Source organism: Salvia miltiorrhiza, chromosome 8, assembly GCF_028751815.1.
Source record: "Salvia miltiorrhiza cultivar Shanhuang (shh) chromosome 8, IMPLAD_Smil_shh, whole genome shotgun sequence".
NCBI lineage: Eukaryota > Viridiplantae > Streptophyta > Magnoliopsida > Lamiales > Lamiaceae > Salvia > Salvia miltiorrhiza.
In genome coordinates this window covers 6,565,190-6,584,008 of record NC_080394.1, presented here as the reverse complement: position 1 = coordinate 6,584,008, position 18,819 = coordinate 6,565,190, and the positions used below count along the sequence as shown (strand labels likewise).

Sequence of the window (18,819 nt, the reverse complement as noted above, 5' to 3'; positions counted from 1 at the left end):
GAAGTAATCCAAAGCTCAAATAAAATTCAATGTTCGATTTAGAAATAAGGTGAAGAAAAATTTTAAAGCTCAAGTAAAGCACAATCGTTAATTCAAAAATAAGGTGAAGACCATTTACATAGACGTCATAAAGCTCGAAGATAAGATCATAGACATATTTCTCCAACTCAACATCATAAAACTCAATAATAAGTTTAAGAAGACCATAGACATATTTTTCCAACAAATCTCAAAGATTACTCAAAGATCATCCAATGATCAACTTGAAGAGAAGAATCAGATGATTAAATAGATAAAACAACCCGCACAAATATTGCATTACTAATTAATAATTTGTATTTTTAACTAAAGCTTTTTATATAGAAATGTACATATAATTTGATATATATATATAAAAATTATATTTTTAACATATAAGCTTAATTATTCATACACTTTGAAGATCTATAAGCTCTTGAAAAGCTTTATAAAATAAGCTTAGTTAGAATTTACTCTTTCCATTCCACCTATTTTAAGACACTTTCTTTTTTGTGCATTCTATTTATTTACAGATATTTTCTTATTTGGTAAAATTTTACTTTTTATTCACCTACACAAAAAACATGGCTTTCCTAATACATGCATGTGTATAGAAAAAAGGGCAAATAGCGTCAAAAATCTCTATAGTTTCCCCGAATTAGCATTTTTCCCTTGATCTTTAAATTTCTTGTTAAAATCCTTGAACTTAATTCCGATTCTCGTTTTTCCCTTAATGACGTTTTTTCAGCAACTAATTGCACTGACGTGTCACCTATGTGGCAAGCTTGTGCTAAGTCATTAAATTAGGACCAAAACGTCGTCGTTTTATACACGAACAATCCCTTCTTACTCCTTCTCTGTCATCGCCATTAGAATCGCAGCTTCCGGCCGAGGTTCTTCATTGAAATTGGCGTACTCGGTGTATAAAACTCTAGGTAAATTGAATGATGAAGGCGGTGGAGCAGAAGGTGTGACAGGGCCGGGGCAATTCTAGTAGAAGAAACTATTGGCGGGGCATTATAGGCAACATAATTCTCAAGAGAGATGGTTAGCTCGGACGAATCGGAGGGGAGGGTCGGTGGGGCGGCGGTGGTGGATGAGGAGGAGCTGTGAGTGAGGGGGTAGTGGAATGTGTGGGGTGGAGAGAGAGGGGAAGGGCAATTCAGGTAGTGAGAGAAGAGAATCGAAGGAGGAATGCGGTGATTAGGGTTGAAAGGGCAGGGGACGAAGGTAGCAGCGACGGTGGAGGTTTCGGCATTGATTGGTGGTGTTGGGAGGGATCGGACGGCGGTGGCGGAGAGATTTGAGGTCGGAGAGAGCAGTGGTAACAGACGGAAGCGAAGTTCCGGCGGAATGATGAAGACGAAGACATGGATTGGGTGGTTTTTTTTTTCTTTCTCAAGAACCCTAATTTGAGAATGCATTCAATTTTGCCCTCAATTTTTCGATTGGATTTCATTTAATTCCCTAAATAGACATAATACTACGTCGTTTTACGTTATAACCTAAACTATGTCGTTTGCTTCGCCGAAAACTTAATCCTACATGGCTTTCCGACAACCATATCAGCATTAGTTAAATTGCTGATTAATTTTATGGGAAAAACAGCGAATCGGAATTAAGTTCAAAAATTTTAACAAAAAATTTAAAGGTCAAAGGAAAAAATGCGAATTCAGAGAAACTATAAAAATTTTGGCGTTATTTGCCCTAGAAGAAATGTCTCAAGATAGCCGCGGGAGTATTTATTTTGTTGTTGTAGTGAAGAAACAATGAGTGCGCGCGTGTGTTAAAATTCCTCTCACAACTCCGAGGCCTTGTAAACAGATCCCCGCTAATATAATAAACAAGGGTCGCCCAAAATCGAATTCAAACCCTAATCCATTAACCCAATTCCCATTCTTTCTTCTCCCAATTCCTGTAACCCTACTCAATCGGAAAACGGATACTCTTCATTTCAATCTGTGCACGGTTCTATCAGCATTTGATAGCTCAAAATGCGCGTGATTCTGGTTGGGTGAATTGGGATTAGGCTATGGAGTTATCGAAAGATACTCAACTGATGGAAGTGGCGGCGTCCCAAGCGACGACGTCGTATCAGATCTTGTTGGATGAGCAGAAGGATCTTTTTCAGAATCAGATCGAGAAGCTGCAACAGATTGTCGCCACCCAATGCAAACTGACCGGCGTCAATCCCCTTTCTCAGGAGATGGTCTTGTTTCTGTTAAATTCTGTTCAGTTTCTTGCATTCTGTTTAGTTGGTTCGTTGATTGTTCTGATTAATTGGAATTACAATGCAGGCTGCTAGTGCTTTGTCCATTAAAATTGGTGAGTTTTTCTGCGTTTCATATGTGCATTAAGTTATCGGAATTACTCCCCCCAACAGTGTTTATTGCCCATTGCCCATTGTCAATAACTTAGATAGAGTTATCGTGCAAAATCGTGATAGTTATGGGTTCTGCTTGCTTTTTGGTATTGGTATGACCGATTTTATTAATCTATCTGGTTTGAGGATAAGGGTGTGGGGTTCCAAGTTGCAATGTCGTGTTTATACTTTAATATTTCTCTGAATGTACTTGTGGATTGTAGAATTTACCCTTTGCTTTTTTTATCTGTCATTTGTTTTTGCAGGAAAGAGACCTAGGGATTTGCTGAATCCCAAGGCCGTAAAGTACATGCAACTCGTGTTCTCCATGAAAGATGCAATTAGCAAGCGGGAGACTCGGGAGATAAGTGCTCAGTTTGGAGTTACCGTTACTCAGGTTTTAGTCTTCATTCCTTTTCCTGTGGCCAGTAAAAAAAAATGGTTGCCTTAGACCCCAGTTATTTCTTGTAGTCTGAGTTACTAATTATGTGATGCTACTTGCTAGCATCCTTTGGCATTGATGAATGGCTCATGAATTTAGATAACCATTGAAAGAAATGTTGCTCTCCATACATTTTGTTGGTTTATGGTTTACCAAGAAATTTGCAGAAAAATTGCTGCCACTGATGCTACAAGCCTGGATTAACTCATTGACGTTCAAATATTTATTATTTGTAGGTTCGGGATTTCTTTGCTGGGCAACGAACTAGAGTGAGAAAGTTTGTCAGATTGTCTAGAGAGAAAGCTAATACAACTGCCTGCGATTTGATGCATGATGGGATTACCTCCACTTCAAATTTGGATATGCCTGCTGAACCCATTCCTTTAGCCACAGTCGCTGAACCCATTCCTTTAGCCACAGTCGCTGAACCCATTCCTTTAGTCACAGTCGTTCCAACAAGTATTGATGAAGGGCCTTCAAGTTCAAAGAGGCATGAGGATTTACCTGGCCTGGCTGATTCAGAAAAGCATTTTGTTGATAATATATTTGGCTTAATGAGGAAAGAAGAATCATTCTCTGGTCAGGTTAAATTGATACGCTGGATTTTGCGTATAACAAATCCCTCAGTGCTGAATTGGTACCTTCCATTTCTATTCATGTTGATGATTGACATAATCAATTGTTCATCTCTCCTCATTTTCTGATTCTTATGTGTTTTCAGGTTCTTAAGTGAAGGGGGGTTGATGATATTGGCAACATGGTTAAGTGAAGCAGCTAAAGAAGAACAGACAAGTGTTTTGTCTGTTATCCTTAAGGTAATTACATATGTTAATTTTCTACCATTGCTTGTATTTTACTTTTCAATGGAGTTCCTATAGCTTAGGCTAATTGTTCATTTTCAGTTGCTTGATTATCTGCCGGTAAGCAAGGCTCTCCCTGGGCATATGTCTGCTATATTGCAAAGTGTTAATAGGCTGCGATTTTACAGAGTAACAGGTATGTTCTTACCCTTCTAGAAACTCATTGACTGCTCCATTTCTTTGTTTATCAATGTGGTTGATGATTTCAGTGGATTCTGTGCTTTCTGAAGGAATGCTGAAGTTATTTGGTTCTTAGTTTACTAGCAAATATATTTCCAGATACTCAGATATTTAATTGGGATGAAAGTTAGATTATGGGTCTTGAGGCTATCCCATGTAAACATAATCTGATTATCTGTTGTGTTACTTTGTAGCTCATTATCATATTATTGACAAATAAGTATTTTACATGCCACAAAATGAAATCAATATAACATGACATAGTTGATTGTTGATGGTGCTTGCTATTCATGAACTTTGTTGCCTGAAATCCTCTCGCTAGTTGGCTCATTTTCTGATTTGAAAATCAGACATCTCAAACAGGGCACGGTCTATGTTATCGAAATGGAGCAAGAGGCTGGGAAAGAACCTTTCTTCAAAGAAAAGCAATGGATTGAAATCAGCAAGTGATTTACAGGATGAGATGTTGTTGAAACAGAGGCAAGCTCATTCTTTTATCCCTTGTGGAAACTGCTTTTTCACATTAATTTGAGATTTGAGATTTATTGTCTTTTAATTTGCAGCATTAGTGAAGTTATGTGGCAATGAGTCGTGGGACTTAAAAAAGGAAAATACTGTAAGTCTTTCTTTACTTTACAAATATATATGTTCAAAACATGTCCCTGTAAGTGCTAACGATGACTGTAAAACTTCAGGAAGATGCTTTGAGGTTCATGTGTGAGAATCCTGATTCTCCTAGGTATCTGGCTTTACAATTTTTTTCTCATCAACTTTAACTATGGATTATGTTTTAATGTTGCATTCTAAGCCTAATTTTCTTCTGTAGGAAGCTGGACACTGCTCAGCCTCTAAAAATGCTTACAGCACCAGGAGATGACTCCAATAAAAGGAGAGGTGTTTTTCCACCTCGTATCCTTCATTGTGTTAATTTAATCAGGAATGCTACATGATTTTTGTTTGGAACAAATTATGAGCTGTTGGATGAGAAATAGTATGTTTATTTTGCCCAATAAATCATTACTTAACAGACCCTTTTCTCATTAGGGATGAGTTACTCTGTGAATAAGCTTTGTTCTTGCGTTTTATTCTATGTTTTCTGTTAAGATTGATAGTTGCTCATTAGAGGTCCATCTTTATATGGTATATAGTGTATCTAGTGTCAACAATCTGAGTTGTTACCATTAAATATGAAAACGAGAGGTTAAAAGAGCTAAAAAGCACTTCCAAGATACTATTTTCTTTCTCTCCATTTTTTCTAGAACTAGTATGCCTTAACAATCTACAGAAACACGAGAACGCCGGAAAGTCCAATTGGTAGAGCATCCGGATCAAAGGGTGGCTGCAAGGAGTCCCCAGGTTGCAAGATCAATGACTGCTACTCAGAGCCGCCCACTCTCGGCTGATGATATACAAAAAGCAAAGATGCGTGCTCATTTTATGCAGAATAAATATGGGAAGACAATTACTTCTGATGAAAAAATAAAGTCTGAAAGTGAGAAACGGAAGTCTGAAAGTGAGAGCAAGTTGACCACAGCTAGTCCAAATGCCAGTTTAGTGACATTAGTTTCTAAAGCCAATGTTCAGAATGAATGTGAGGAACAGACGAAAGTTGATGATTCTTTATCTGAACTTTCTAATCCACATGAAACTTCTTCGAAATTGGAGGAACCTCCTTGGAAAAAGTACAAGAGAATTCAGATCCCATGGAAGATGCCTCCAGGTACATTTGCTTGGCTCCTGTTCCTTATTGGTCTTTGATGTTACTTTTTTTCGCAGTTTACAATTTATCAGATTACAAGGTAAGCTAATTTCTCCCTTCAATAAATAAATAATTACACATAAAAACGTTAGAGAACTCTTTTTCTATTGAGGCTTTCTTTTAGAAATTAACAAAGTTGATATATGCTTAAGATTGTTCCTTAAAAGAATGGGTAAGATTGTTTTGTAAACTAAGTGAAAGGATAGTCAGTGATGTGCGTTTTATGGAGGCTGTATCTTGTTTCCTCTTTCCCTCTCTCTCCAAAATAATTGCAAAAGTCGCATTATATTTCGCCTGTTAAAACAAATTAACTTTGAAAGTCTTATAAACTGCTGCAGACAGAGGCAGTTTCTTTTTTCTTTTTCTTTTTTTTTGGGGGGGGGGGGGATATCACAGCATCAAGGGGCCACCATTTGTGATTATTTTGGAATTCCAAACCTAAGGGGGGTCATACCTAAATCTTATGCTTGTGTATGGCTCCACTGCTTTCTAAATTTAGCATAAGGCAATGATACACGCAAATGCAGTGCCCAGGAGGTGGTTATACAGATATTGGCAGTTAATTTCTGTGTTTTGTTGTTATCTAACATCGTCATTATGCTATGATCAATGTTTTATCAGGACTATTCTCCACTGTTAACATTGAAGGCCTAAGTGGCATACATGTCTCTTAATCTAGTTTTCTACATTCTGGAGCAAATCATACAATGATCAGTTGTCTTCATTATCGCAAATGGTTCTCATTTCCGAGTTGAGGGAACTAAATAAAGTGCAAGTGGTCCAGTTTTAAAGATTGGTTACTTAGATGATATATCGGATACCAATATGTTACAAAATGGAAAAATTTACGTCTCCACAAATATAATCTTCCTGCTGTAAATTCAATTGATTTTGCAAAATTATAACAAATATACTTGTAAGTGCTTGTGACAAAAGTGAATGTTCTGAAATTTTGAAAAGCTGCATTAAGTGGCTGTACATGAGTGTACATGGCAGTAACAGATTATCTATGTGGATTTCACAATCACCATTTGATATTTCTCACAAATACCCTATTATTTACTCGGAAGTTTGTAATGAGAATATGAGATGGTTCTTTTTTGATGAGTCTCCGAGTTTTCTTGTTTGTATTCTTCTGTAGCCTCCGAATGTAACTCTTCTAATCATAAGATTCCTAGTTCCTATGCGATATTTCTAGTTATCTTGCTGATTTAGCCTATTGTTCTTTATTTATGCCAGAATATTTGTTTGTTTCATGCAGAAGTGAAAATCGACGAGACATGGAGTGTTGGCTGAAGGTGCTAATAGCAAGGAAGTTGAAGTCCAAAAAAACAGAATTAGACGCGAGAGAGAAGTAGTTTACAGGACAATACAGGAAATTCCATCCAATCCTAGGGAACCCTGGGACCGTGAAATGGACTGTGATGATTCATTAACCCCTGAAATCCCCATTGAGCAACTACCCGACGTTGAAGCCCTAGAAGCACCAGCCGATGATCCTAACCATAGCAATGAAACTGTTGCTCCTAGCATCATCTGAGAGTATACACGAGCCAGATTTTGAGCTGCTAGCAGAATTGTTGAAAAACCCAGAATTGGTTTTTGCCTTGACTTCTGGGCAAGCTGGTAATTTATCGAGTGACGAGACCGTGAAACTGCTTGATAGAATCAAAACAAACGGGGTGAGTTCGTTGGCTAATTTAGCAGGAAATGCCAACAATAAGGTTGAAGTTTCCCTGCCATCTCCTACACCTACAAGCGACCCTGTTCCGGTGCGTAATTTTAGCACATTATGTACTCAACATGGGAAATTTTGCCACTTTTTCAAGCTTTTTCGTAATCTTCAGCGTGCGTTTCTGTGCCCTTTTACCAAATATGCATGGTTTTTTTTTTTTTGGGTTGATGAAATATTCAAATGTCGCAAAACTCAACTATTACACTGATGAATTAAATGAAAGCATTTTGTATAAACTAAAAATCAGGCAGAATGCAGTGCGTCTTTTCCAGAAGTAAAAGAAGAATACATAGATAAATAAATAAATAAATAAAATCAAGGCCAAATCATTATTAGAAAATTGGGAAGAATGGGAAATATCAGTTTTCGTTGACGTCCAGACATCATGCAGTTGTTGCGACCCGTAACTATTGTATAGCGCGTTGCTTAAATATTTTCTTGATTTTGTGGGTTGGAGAATAATCTTGTTGCTCTTTCTGGAAAATTTAATTCTTGTTGCAGAATGGAGTGAAGCCCGACTTCTCAAGAAATCCTTTTTCTCGGCAGCAGGGCTTGGCCAACGGGAACGCGTACGAGGTCTCTCTGCAGCAAGGTATGGTTCGGTCTCAGATTCCGGCAACCACGATGTTGACTCCTCAGCCGTCAGCATATGCCCACAAGGTAGTGCCGCCGCCAGCCTCAGTTCAGTTGCCTGAACAGTGGCAGGCACATACGAATCCACAAATGCACCACCTAAATAGGCATAACTCTTCAAACGCACAACATTTCACCTCAGAAATGGCTAACCTCAACCGTGCACGTGGTGCTTCGCCCTCGGCTGTCTGGGGAGACTCCTTGGGTCCCGTCTCGGTCAGCCACGCCACCGAATTCTTCTTTGGGAGCAAGACAGGGTTTTGAGTCGAATTACCACCATGGCTACGGAGGAGGATCCATGCAGCCATCATCAGGTAGCTGGGGTGGGAGAAGTGGGGTTGCAGATAGGCACGATAGGCGCGAATACGAGTCATGGAGCCCAGACAACAGTCCCTCCAGGCGCCATGAGAACGTACCAGGCCGACGCCATAATGAGACGAGTTTGAGCTTGAGGAATGGATACAGGCATGGAAAGACGACGCAGCAAGACTTTGTTCAGCATTCCGGCTATCAAGATGGAGGAAATAAACGGTGGCAAGACCGGAGAAGATAGCAGCGATCGGTTTCTAACATCTGTAGTGATAAATGAAGAATGGGAAAAAGGTGCATTTGTACGGATGTAGATTTTAGAGCAGTTTTGTTGCTGAAATACTTGATAAAGCTTTCCAGCTTTGCGATTTAAAATTTCTCTATTCTTTCTAACATAAATTCGTATGGGCTTATTGTAATTTGTGAATAAAGAGATGTTGAGGCGGCTTCTTTTTTTCTTTTTTTTCAAACGTAGAATTTTGGGAGTGTGTTTTCGAAGTACTCTCGTTGTCAGATTTGATCCCATTTGGAATGAATCTCTATCTCAATTCTGTAACACATGAGAATTATTATCATTTATTTATTGGAAACATTAACCCTCTTCAAATTAGTTCTAGGATGTTCAGACTAATCAGATAATAATAATACGTCATCAGTTCACGAATTGAGTATTTATTTGAGAAGTGACACGAGTTTTAAAAAATTGACTTAAGTGCATATGACTATGAGTGGAATAAAAGACTCAATTTTATTGTTAATGGATTGTGCAGAGCACACTTACCATAAAATTTCAACCAATTAAGGGGTATCGTGCAGGAAGTTGAATTGGAAATAAAAAAAAATCAAATGTTTTATCTTGACATAAGCTCTCAAATGCCATCATTTTATTTAAGAGTTCATATTTTAATCTATGTAAAATCTGACGTCTGAGAATTGATATGGAGATAAAAAATTAATTTATTATTTTTATTTTTTTAATTGCCAAATCAATTGTCCGCAAGCCATGTTACCCCTCAATTGACCGTAATTTTAATTTAGACTATAAATTAAACAACATAGATAAATGCAAGTTATTATTATTTTTTAAAAAAAGATAAATTCAAGTTATATTTATAACTTATAGTATAAATTTGGACTACAAATTTGAGGTCAAAATTCGTCCTATTTTTTAGTAATAAGCCTTTAATTAATTGGAGAGTGAGTGATAAAATTCCATCAAAATATTTTAGGGTTCGAATTACTCATGACAATATATGAAGAAGAGATGAAGGCGGTGGTTTGTGTTGGATTAAGATTTGGTGCGTAGCATTCGTGAAAAGAAAAGGAAAGAGATTCGATACGTGCATGTCACCAAATCGAAAATACATATGTCAACTTAATTTTCTATTAATTTCCCAATCTAATCTAGAATAACAGAAATATGAACTCGCTTATATTCGACGCTTGAAGCCGGTCTTCAATTTCTCTTGGCCGTCTAATTGTTTGATGAAATGGGTTTTCGATTCTTAAAAACTCTGCACCCTGCTTCCAAATCATGCATCTCGAGACTCAAATCATCTCAGCTTTGCAACTCCGAGATTTTCAGAAACTCTTGTGCTGCTGCGAATTCTGAATTTTATGATCGCTCAACCTTTTATTCTGAAAACCCAAATCTCAAGATTTTCCGGCGCTGGCATGGAGGCCACTCACACCACCACCACGATCGCCGGGATTCTCATTCCGGAAAAGAGGGCGAGAAAATTTTCCGGCTAGGCCTCGCGGCGGACATCGGATTGGCAGCCGGAAAAGCCTTCACGGGATATGTATCCGGCAGCACCGCGATTATTGCTGATGCTGCTCATTCCATTTCTGATGTGGTATGAATTAGGGCTTCTTCTTCTTTTGTTGAAGTTTTATGTTTTTTCTGTTTTTGTTAATTGTAGCTGTCTGTCTGTAATGGTTTAGGTATTGAGTGGGGTGGCATTGTTTTCTTTTAGAGCTGGAAGGGCGCCCAAGGATAAAGAACATCCATATGGTCACCTTTGATCTGTATCTACGCAGTCTCGGTTCATTCAATATGTTTTTAGCTTCAATATTTGTGCTTTGCAGCTTGTTTTGTATGGTAGAAGACAGAAGAAAACATGTTGCTAGAGTTAGTCTTATTAACATGTGCATGCATTTACATGAAGATACTATCATCATGTTCCTGTCTTGAAGTTTTGCCGATTCAGCTATAACGTTGAGTGTTGAAATAGATGCTACAACACAATGTGGGCAATTCTGTATTGTTAGACAACATTGAATAGGCGTAATGGGAGATGCCATTTGACTTGAGAAAGATGTAATTGCCATTAGTTTGAATGTTTTCAGCTTTTTGATAGCTTAGGCCTCGTCTATCAGGAATGAAAGAGCAATTTAGAGTGGCAGGTTAGCTAAGGAGAGCTATACTTTGTTGCCTTATTTTCTACTGATTTGTCTGTTTTATAATTCTCGTAAGTCATAATTACAAGGAAATAGCTCGTATGGCCCTTTCTTTGTAAATAACATAGAATCTATAACACGTTGGTCCCTTTTCTACTGTTGAAAATTTTGATCTAACTAATTGCTAGCTAAATGTGACTGTATGTATAAAGCTGTTTCTGAAAGGTTGTTGGAAGAGTTAATTTTCCGTCTTCAGTTATGCCTTAGATTGTCTCCATCTTACGCACATTAAAATATGCTACTTGGACGGATTGTCAAGTCCACAATGTGATACGAGATATTCTTAAACATTCTTCGTGTATTTAATTTTGAAGAATTCTACTCACCATATTTGACAAGTAATAGTGATTGCCATCGTTCAGGGCATGGAAAGTTTGAGACGTTAGGAGCCCTTGGAATTTCAAGTGTGCTCTTGTTAACTGCTGGAGGCATTGCTTGGCATGCTATAGATGTGCTGGCGGTACATTTCTATGACTATATTATATTTTGATGTAGAGAGCAAAAGTTACTGTGTGCTGCAAGGCTTCATATATGACTTATTCAAAGCTGAAGATCTGCAGTTCACATTGCTATGTATCTCAATTCAAATGTTTTATAATGTGTAGGTTGTATGGTCGGCTGCTCCAGAGATAATTAACCAGTCCTTGGCTCATAACCATGCTCATGGTCACCAGCTTGGTGGACATCAGCATGGAATCGACATGGAGCACCCGATTCTGGCTTTGAATATGACTATAGTCTCCATAGGTGTAAAAGAAGGGTATAAAGTCATTTATCTGTTTATTATCTATAAGATTTGTTTGCCTTTATTTACCTTGATAGAGATAGTAACCATGTGAGTTTCATAGTTGATTTCTGTTATCTATTGACGCTTCAGATGTTGATGTACCTCTAGTCGTTGTAGTTAACTAATATGCATTTTTTACTTTGAACAGGCTGTACTGGGTTACTAAGAAAGCAGGCGAAAAGACTGGCAGTGGACTCATGAAAGCTAATGCTTGGCATCATCGTGCAGATGCTATCTCATCAGTAGTTGCCCTCATTGGGGTTGGTAAATATTTTTCTTCACATTTATTTTCATTTTTTAAATTGGCTATTCAAAGTTTTGCCCCTAATTCGCTCACTGAGGGGCTTCAGTGTTTCGGTTCAAGTTTTATGCCTTATCTTTTTAGTGGCAAGAAAATTATGCAATCCATCTGGCTTGATTTTACAAGAATATCAGAATAGTCAGCGGTCCATTTTGCAGTCAAATTGAATTAACTGTCCTTTGTCTTTAGGCATAAAGAAGAATTAATATCAGAAGCAAAATTTGAAGTTATTAGCCAGTTACATGTTCTTAATATTCAGGCCTGGGATCTAAGATTTTTTCTAATGACCTTAACCTAAGCTTAGTAGGTCCATCATTTTCTTTTACTTTTTAGCATGTTTTGCTTAACGCTTGGTAAAAGTTGCTGCTTGAATTTATCAATATATACTTTTGGTTGCATGCACCATCCTTTGTTTGATGTGTCATTAACAAATTCTGGAGATATTTATTGAGGTTTCTTGATCCTCTTGCTGGACTTGCAATATTAGGTGGATCTATTCTTGGGGTGAGGTTTCTTGATCCTCTTGCTGGACTTCTTGTTTCTGTGATGATTTTTAAAGCAGGACTTGAAAGTGGTTACCAAAGGTAGATTGTCAAGTGTCACTTTATATTTGCTTCCTTTTACATGCTACCACAGAATTAAATTTTCATTCTATAGTGAGTATGCTTTCTTTTGAGAAATTGCTGCTTTAGTTTGAAGCTAATAAGTTAATAACCCCTGAGATAATTATCAGCTTTATTTTTGAGAAAATAATTATCATTTGACATCTGAGAGTTTTGACATGACCTTGTTCGATGTGGATATTTCAGTGTTATGGAATTGGTGGATGCTGCTATTCCATCACAACAGCTCGAACCTTATAAACAAACAATACTTGGGGTTGAGGGAGTCAAGGTAGGTAAATTTCAATTTTCCAGCATAACTAATTCCTTTTTCTTATAAACATTCATTTCTGGCTTGTTTCCTTTATTTAGCTTCTTGAACGGCATGATTTATAACACTTGGTATTGATACCTATCAAATCTAATCTATATATGTCCGGTTGCAGAGGGTGTTTGGCTAGGTTTACTTGGAGGATTTATGATCTCGTACTTTGTTTACAATTTTTCATTCTTTCTTAAACATCTTTAGGGTTATAATCACCTCAGAGGAAGGCGAGCTGGATCAAATCTGTACCTTGATGTGGATGTTGAGGTTCGCTCGATTCGCCTCAGTTTTCTTTATTATCACGCACAATATAGATTTTCGGTTCCATAATTTGTTTACATGCTTTAGAGTCGGTATCAGTGAATACTTACTTCGTGTAGGTTGACCCTTTTTCTAGCGTTAGTGCTGCACATGATATTGGTGAAAATGTTCGCAGTCAGCTTCAGCTGTCCCATCCGGAAGTGGCAGAAGTCTTTATACATATAGGTAAATAAGTTACTCATCAAAGTAATATTTCCAGTACCCGTGTAAGATTCTTATGGCTTTTGTATCACTTATCTGGTCGAAGGATTAGTTCCCTTTGTACCCTATAGAGACGTGCTATCCAGGGATTCCTTTCTATATTATTGTTGTAAAATTCATTTGAAAGTTAAGGATTCAAATTGGAACTTGATTGTCTTCTTGATGTTTGATAAAGAGGAAGTGATAGTGTCCTTTTTTTGTGAAAAAAAAAACCTGTAGAGCCAGCAACTTCACAGATTATGGAAAGTGGTAGTAACCATCAAAGAAGCTGTAACAGCTCAGATCATCATTGCAATACTGCCCCACTAGAGCCCACAGATGTTGAGGACACTGTCGGAGAAATTTTATCATCGAACTTCTCAGAGGTATGAGTTTGCTGTTTCTTATCGTCCACTCTCCCTTTGTGTTGTTTATACTTGATGTTACAACATCATTTGGAACTAGATGATTTTACAAGTCAGATAGAGGTGATACATAATATTTGATTACAGAAAATGAGTGTCCAACGCATCACACGCCACTCGTTGCAAGGGCAGATTCTTCTCCAAATTGAGGTTTCCATGCCCCCGGACACATCAATCAGGTAATGTACAATAATCTTGAAAATCTTGTTCCTCTCTGCAGTGCATTGTACTCATCCTGGCCGGTGCAAAACTAGGGACGCTGTGGAGGTTGCAAAAGAGGCGGAGAAGAAGATCTTGGAGGTTGTGACGAGCATCAGGCACGTCTCCATTCAGCTGCAACTCGGCAGCCCAATGCCCAACTTCCCACAATGAGATCAGAAACTTCCTGCTAGGCGGTCGCTGCTGATTTTGTAGCGTTTTTATTGCATTAGTTTTTCTACTAGTAGTAAGAAAGATTTGAGGCTGCTGAATAATGCAAATCTGTTGTGGCTCTTTTTATATTTATATATATAAACTCTGCTGAAGATATATATATATATTTATATATATAATTCTGAATGCTATGCACCAGTTTTAATCTCATGTTGGTGTTGCTATAGGATGAATTTTCTCTCCTCGTACATGAATATTTTCTTCACTTTCAAATTTGGCCATTTGTTATATCCTCATTTTGGATTATATATATACATCTCTTGATTATATGTTCACATTTCATTTACGCATAAGCTTGTCACATCTAGTTTTTTATAGTTTACATGTTCAGTGTGATTTGCATGTTATTGCATATGAATGTAAATTTACTAGGAATTAATTTTTACTGCCTTTTATTGAAGACATAATAAGCAAGACAATCAATAATATGGGAATATTTTTATTTATGGAGAAAGTTTTATAAAAAGTTGGGCACGATACTCACAGGAATAAATTTTGCAAGGTTTTTAATTTATTTCCTGTACAAAGTTAACAGTATTGGGCTGTAGATGAAGCCCATTGTAACGACCTTCTCTCCAATACCTTTTGCAGGCCATCTTTGAGCCCAGAATATGAAAGTAGAAATTTTCAATTTTTAATGTCTTCTGTGTATGCTATTGGGAGAGATACAGCCGTGGCCATGAGCAAGACGAGATGAAAAGAAGAAAGAATGAGACAGTTGAGATGGAAGCACATTTATTACTATTGATTACTAGTTTTCTACATGAACGGTATGACAATCAATAACACATTCTAAATATTTTTCGAACCTTTCACAAGCTTTTAACGAGTTCAAGCTTAAACTATATTTATATGAACATAAAACAAGTTGAGCTCGAGCTCAAATACGATGTTATCAAATATTATACGAACCGAGCTTGGAGCTTATAATTGGTTGGCGAGCCAAACTCGATCAACTAGACATAACCTCGAGTTGTCGAATTCAAACACTCAAATATTTAAATGAATCGAGCTTGCATCGGCTAATATTTGACTCGATTTGACTTGTTTACAACTCCGCATAAGTGTTTAGTGTTATAGCTACATCGATAAATTTTCAAATTTAGAAAAGCAATTCTTATTATTATGTACCTCTTAGCTTCACTTCACAATTGGCTTATTTTGACATAATATTTAATATAATGTAATTGATTATTCAAAGAGAAAACAAACAAAGTCAAATTGGACAACCCCAAAGAAATATACTCCCTCTGTCCTCAAAATGTATCCAATTTGTCCTTTTCGTCCGTTCTTATAAAATGTATCCAATTTATTTTTGGTAAGTTTGTACTCATAATAAAGTGAGACTCTTACTCTATTAACAACATATTTAACTATTTTATTAAAATTCGTGTCATTTACAAATTGTTACTTTTTATAAGGACGGAGAGAGTATATATGCCAAATCAAACGTGGCAGAGGAAGTTTAAATTTGTTTTTGATCAAGATCTAATATGAAGTGGTATTCTTGTTCAAATAAATTGATAGTTTATATGGATGTAGAGAAATAAGTGTTTAAATAATTAATTTTAAAATTATTCAAATTATATTATATTTAATTATAACTAAATACTTTTTTTGTAAAAATTAAATACTAGTATTAATATTAAGCACAAATGTAAGTATACGAAACTTATATGATATAGAATAATTTTAAAATAGAATTTCCAATAAAAACCGATTTGTTAGAAGAAGAAAAAAAAAACTTTTGAGGATCTGATTTTCTACTAGTCTAAAAAACAATATCCATCTAGAATATTTGAGGCACCAAAAATACATGTTTAAGTTGGATCGACAATATCTTAAAACTGTTGAATAATATTAGGTATTTTGATCAGAAAGTGTTATCGACGTCAGATTCTGCATGGTGATGATGGAAAGGATTATTACTCTGCATGACTTGCATTCTCTGCTGATTGATCTGATCATGCGCCACCCTTGATCCTCCCACCCCCAAGAAATCCACCGTCGTCATATCGTTTCCATTCATCTCAACACCGCTCCCTTCCACCATGTTCTTCAAGAACCCCCCGCCGCCTCCCCCTCCGCCGCCCGGATTAATATTCTGATCCATCAGCATGCCGCCGTACATCACCATGTCCGCGCCGCCCTCGAAGAGCTCTTGCGGGCCCTTCTGCATCAGCTGCGCAGCAAATCCCCCGTTGAATTGCTCGCCGTGGAAGTTCTCGTACGGGCCGGGCCGGGCAGCCGGGCCCGCCGCCATGGTGCTCACGAAGTTCTTCTGCATCATCGGGGAGTTGGTCGCCGTTGCTCCCATTTGGGCCGCCTTCTGGAGCAAGGCGGTGGCCGACATTTGGGCCGACCCGAAGATCTGGCCCAAATTCTTGCTGTCTTGGTGGTAGTTGTAGCCCGTCGGGCTCGAGTTGGAGCTCAGCTGGAGCCCGGACGACGACGAGGGCATGTTCCGCGGGCTTCCGAATAGGTTGCCGGAAGCCGACGAGAACATGCCGGTGCCGGCGGCCATGTTCATGGGCTTGAATGGGATTGGGAGGAGATCTTGGGGGAGGGATTTTAATGGGTTGCTGAATCCAGACATGGCCATGGACGTGTTCGTGTTCGTGTTCGAGCTTATCGGCATCGTGGACATGAGATCGGGGAGTTGGGCCGATAAATTTGGGCCCAATGACCCCATTATGCCTTGATTCACCTTGTTGTTTTCCTCGGCTAGTGCATCGCAAAATGCTCTATGAGTGATGAAGCTATCTCTCCTGAAATATGAATTCAAAATTTGATCAAAATTACAGTTTAACACACTAATGAAATTAAATGGACTCTATAATCGCTTCAAATCTTACAGTTTATATTGTACATAATAATATACACACACATCCCTTATATATTAATCCGAGATCATATCAAATCAAGTCAAGAGAGGCCAAAATATCATGAGCCTAGCCCATCAAAATATTGAAATTGTTGGAAATAATACAACATGTATCAAAATTCATAATTCTCATTTAATTTAGACCACCTTTAATTTTAATTTTTTTTGCCATTACAACACGTCAATACCCTCAATTTCTGTTCAATCAAAGTCTGTGTTATGTTGTTTAATTGATCAAACGATTAACTAAGATGGAGAAATGAAGCAAACAATATACATATGAAAAATCAAACCTTGAGAAAATAGTTCCACAATCACACTTATATTCCCTAGTGCCACAAGTCTTCTGATGAGCCTTCCAATCGGATTGAACTGCATATTTCTTGGAACATTTGTCACATTTCCACTTCTTCTCGCCATGCTTCCTGCTGTAGTGCTTCTTGATCCCGGTGAGATCGCCGAGGGCCCGACCCGGGTTGTGGTGGACGCAGGTGGGTTCGGGGCAGATGTAGACCCGTTTCTTGACCTCCGTCGTCGTTCTCTGCCTCAGCTTCCATGGCAGATTGTGCCCTCTTCTGTGCAGCTGCAGATTCTGGTCTCTTTGAAACCCTTTGTTGCAGATTTCGCACACGAACCGGTTCGTCGCCATCAGCGTCGTCGGAGACAGCGCCACCACTTCCGCCGTCGGATCTTCCAACAGCAACAAAAGGTGCAATTATTGGACTTCACCCTTTTAAATAATACTATATGCCATTCTTTTGTTCATTTAATTTAAATATCACATCACTTTGATAATTCTATTTCTATCTTTAACGATATATGTATATACATAGCATGATCCATGCTGATGATCAGCTCATTCTTGAAATATATATCAAGAAAGCTAAGTGATTAATTTTTTATTTATTTTTGGTGTAGAAATTGTAGGTAGCTAGGTACCTGGAGTTCCTGGAAGATTTCTCTTCTTCTTAGGTGCAGGCTGGAGCTGCTTGTGAGAGCCGGAGGAGCCATTACTGGTAGTGGAGGCGGCGGCGGCGGCGGCGTTGGACTGCTTCTCTTGCTGCTGTTGGACTTCTCCAGAAGAGAAGCTCCCTTCATCACCTGTGATGTTTGACATTACAAATATTGTGTTTATGGTAGAAAATAAATTAAAATTAGAATTTGTTTGTTTGTTTTTTTGGTGGAGATGGGAATGAGTTTAGGTGGAGGAGGACAAAAGGGCAGCTGGGATGGAAGAGCTTTGTTATGAACATATGTATTTGGTCTCCTTTGGCTTATTTGCTATATATATATACTAAGTGATAAGAGACAGCTGATAGGGAAATCCCCCCTAACTTTCCTTCATGCCAATTTTCAATTTAAAGATAAATTTACGTACGTATGTGGTGTAGTGGCATAATAGTAAATTAGTTTTTTTTTTTTGTGATTGAGGCATAATAGTAAATTAGTGCTTAAATTATTTTCATGTGAGATGTTGCTTGAGCTGTATCAGTATGCTATCGAATCAAGCTAGAGGTAGAAATCAGGCCCAGTTTTAACTTTTACGAGATTTTTGTATAGATAATTTTGATCCGGCCGTGCCCACCCCGATAGTTAATTTTTTTCGTCCCGGTAAATAATTATGTTGCAATAAAATGTTTTAATGGTGATATAATTTTTGAAGTCTCGTGATATTTATAAATATCACTAAACAATATTGTGATATTTTAAAATTGGGTTAATTGCCGCTAAATTCAAAAGCTTTTTGAAATTTCGCGATATTCTCACCAACTTCAAAATCGGCGTATAAATACACGAATTGAGA

General features: G+C 37.7%; 3 protein-coding genes across 5 annotated transcripts; 2 read left to right on the top strand and 1 right to left on the bottom strand.

The window, feature by feature from the left end:
- Nucleotides 1-1,800: 1,800 nt before the first annotated feature.
- Nucleotides 1,801-8,752, top strand: LOC131000476 (homeobox protein LUMINIDEPENDENS). The gene is given in 16 exon segments (XM_057926396.1): nucleotides 1,801-2,227; nucleotides 2,316-2,343; nucleotides 2,647-2,777; nucleotides 3,059-3,459; nucleotides 3,544-3,637; nucleotides 3,725-3,818; nucleotides 4,213-4,342; nucleotides 4,426-4,441; nucleotides 4,443-4,478; nucleotides 4,558-4,601; nucleotides 4,689-4,771; nucleotides 5,148-5,582; nucleotides 6,883-6,914; nucleotides 6,916-7,148; nucleotides 7,150-7,393; nucleotides 7,858-8,752. Coding segments are annotated over 16 exon segments (2,574 nt in total). The 5' UTR covers nucleotides 1,801-2,050; the 3' UTR covers nucleotides 8,254-8,752.
- Nucleotides 8,753-9,495: 743 nt separating this feature from the next.
- Nucleotides 9,496-14,281, top strand: LOC131000474 (metal tolerance protein C1). Of its 3 annotated transcripts, none has more exons than XM_057926393.1 (12): nucleotides 9,496-10,154; nucleotides 10,243-10,312; nucleotides 11,121-11,218; nucleotides 11,364-11,518; nucleotides 11,694-11,809; nucleotides 12,334-12,430; nucleotides 12,656-12,740; nucleotides 12,978-13,040; nucleotides 13,154-13,259; nucleotides 13,515-13,660; nucleotides 13,787-13,878; nucleotides 13,954-14,281. In XM_057926393.1, exons 1-12 carry the CDS (start codon nucleotides 9,789-9,791, stop codon nucleotides 14,069-14,071), a joined length of 1,512 nt encoding a protein of 503 aa, XP_057782376.1. In that variant the 5' UTR covers nucleotides 9,496-9,788; the 3' UTR covers nucleotides 14,072-14,281. The 3 variants fall into 3 exon arrangements, with proteins under 3 accessions (XP_057782376.1, XP_057782377.1, XP_057782378.1); XM_057926394.1 differs by having other exon boundaries at nucleotides 9,545-10,154; nucleotides 11,694-11,805; nucleotides 12,334-12,350; XM_057926395.1 differs by lacking the exons at nucleotides 9,496-10,154; nucleotides 10,243-10,312 and adding an exon at nucleotides 10,337-10,704.
- Nucleotides 14,282-15,793: 1,512 nt separating this feature from the next.
- On the bottom strand, nucleotides 15,794-18,354 carry LOC131000473 (zinc finger protein GAI-ASSOCIATED FACTOR 1-like). The gene is made up of 3 exons (XM_057926392.1): nucleotides 17,955-18,354; nucleotides 17,309-17,705; nucleotides 15,794-16,899 (listed from the first exon to the last, which is right to left on the bottom strand). Exons 1-3 carry the CDS (start codon nucleotides 18,130-18,132, stop codon nucleotides 16,005-16,007), a joined length of 1,470 nt encoding a protein of 489 aa, XP_057782375.1. The 5' UTR covers nucleotides 18,133-18,354; the 3' UTR covers nucleotides 15,794-16,004.
- Nucleotides 18,355-18,819: the final 465 nt, after the last annotated feature.

What these genes read in the sequence shown, in the direction of transcription:
- LOC131000474 (XM_057926393.1), top strand. Translation starts at nt 9,789, where the DNA reads ATGGGTTTTCGATTCTTAAAAACTCTGCACCCTGCTTCCAAATCATGC. An exon ending in TCCATAGGTGTAAAAGAAGG is followed by an intron (nt 11,519 to 11,693) that starts GTATAAAGTCAT and finishes TACTTTGAACAG; the next exon opens with GCTGTACTGGGTTACTAAGA. An exon ending in TTGGGGTTGAGGGAGTCAAG is followed by an intron (nt 12,741 to 12,977) that starts GTAGGTAAATTT and finishes AAACATCTTTAG; the next exon opens with GGTTATAATCACCTCAGAGG.
- LOC131000473 (XM_057926392.1), bottom strand. Translation starts at nt 18,132, where the DNA reads ATGTCAAACATCACAGGTGATGAAGGGAGCTTCTCTTCTGGAGAAGTC. An exon ending in AAATCTTCCAGGAACTCCAG is followed by an intron (nt 17,706 to 17,954) that starts GTACCTAGCTAC and finishes TGCTGTTGGAAG; the next exon opens with ATCCGACGGCGGAAGTGGTG. An exon ending in TGTGGAACTATTTTCTCAAG is followed by an intron (nt 16,900 to 17,308) that starts GTTTGATTTTTC and finishes TTCATATTTCAG; the next exon opens with GAGAGATAGCTTCATCACTC.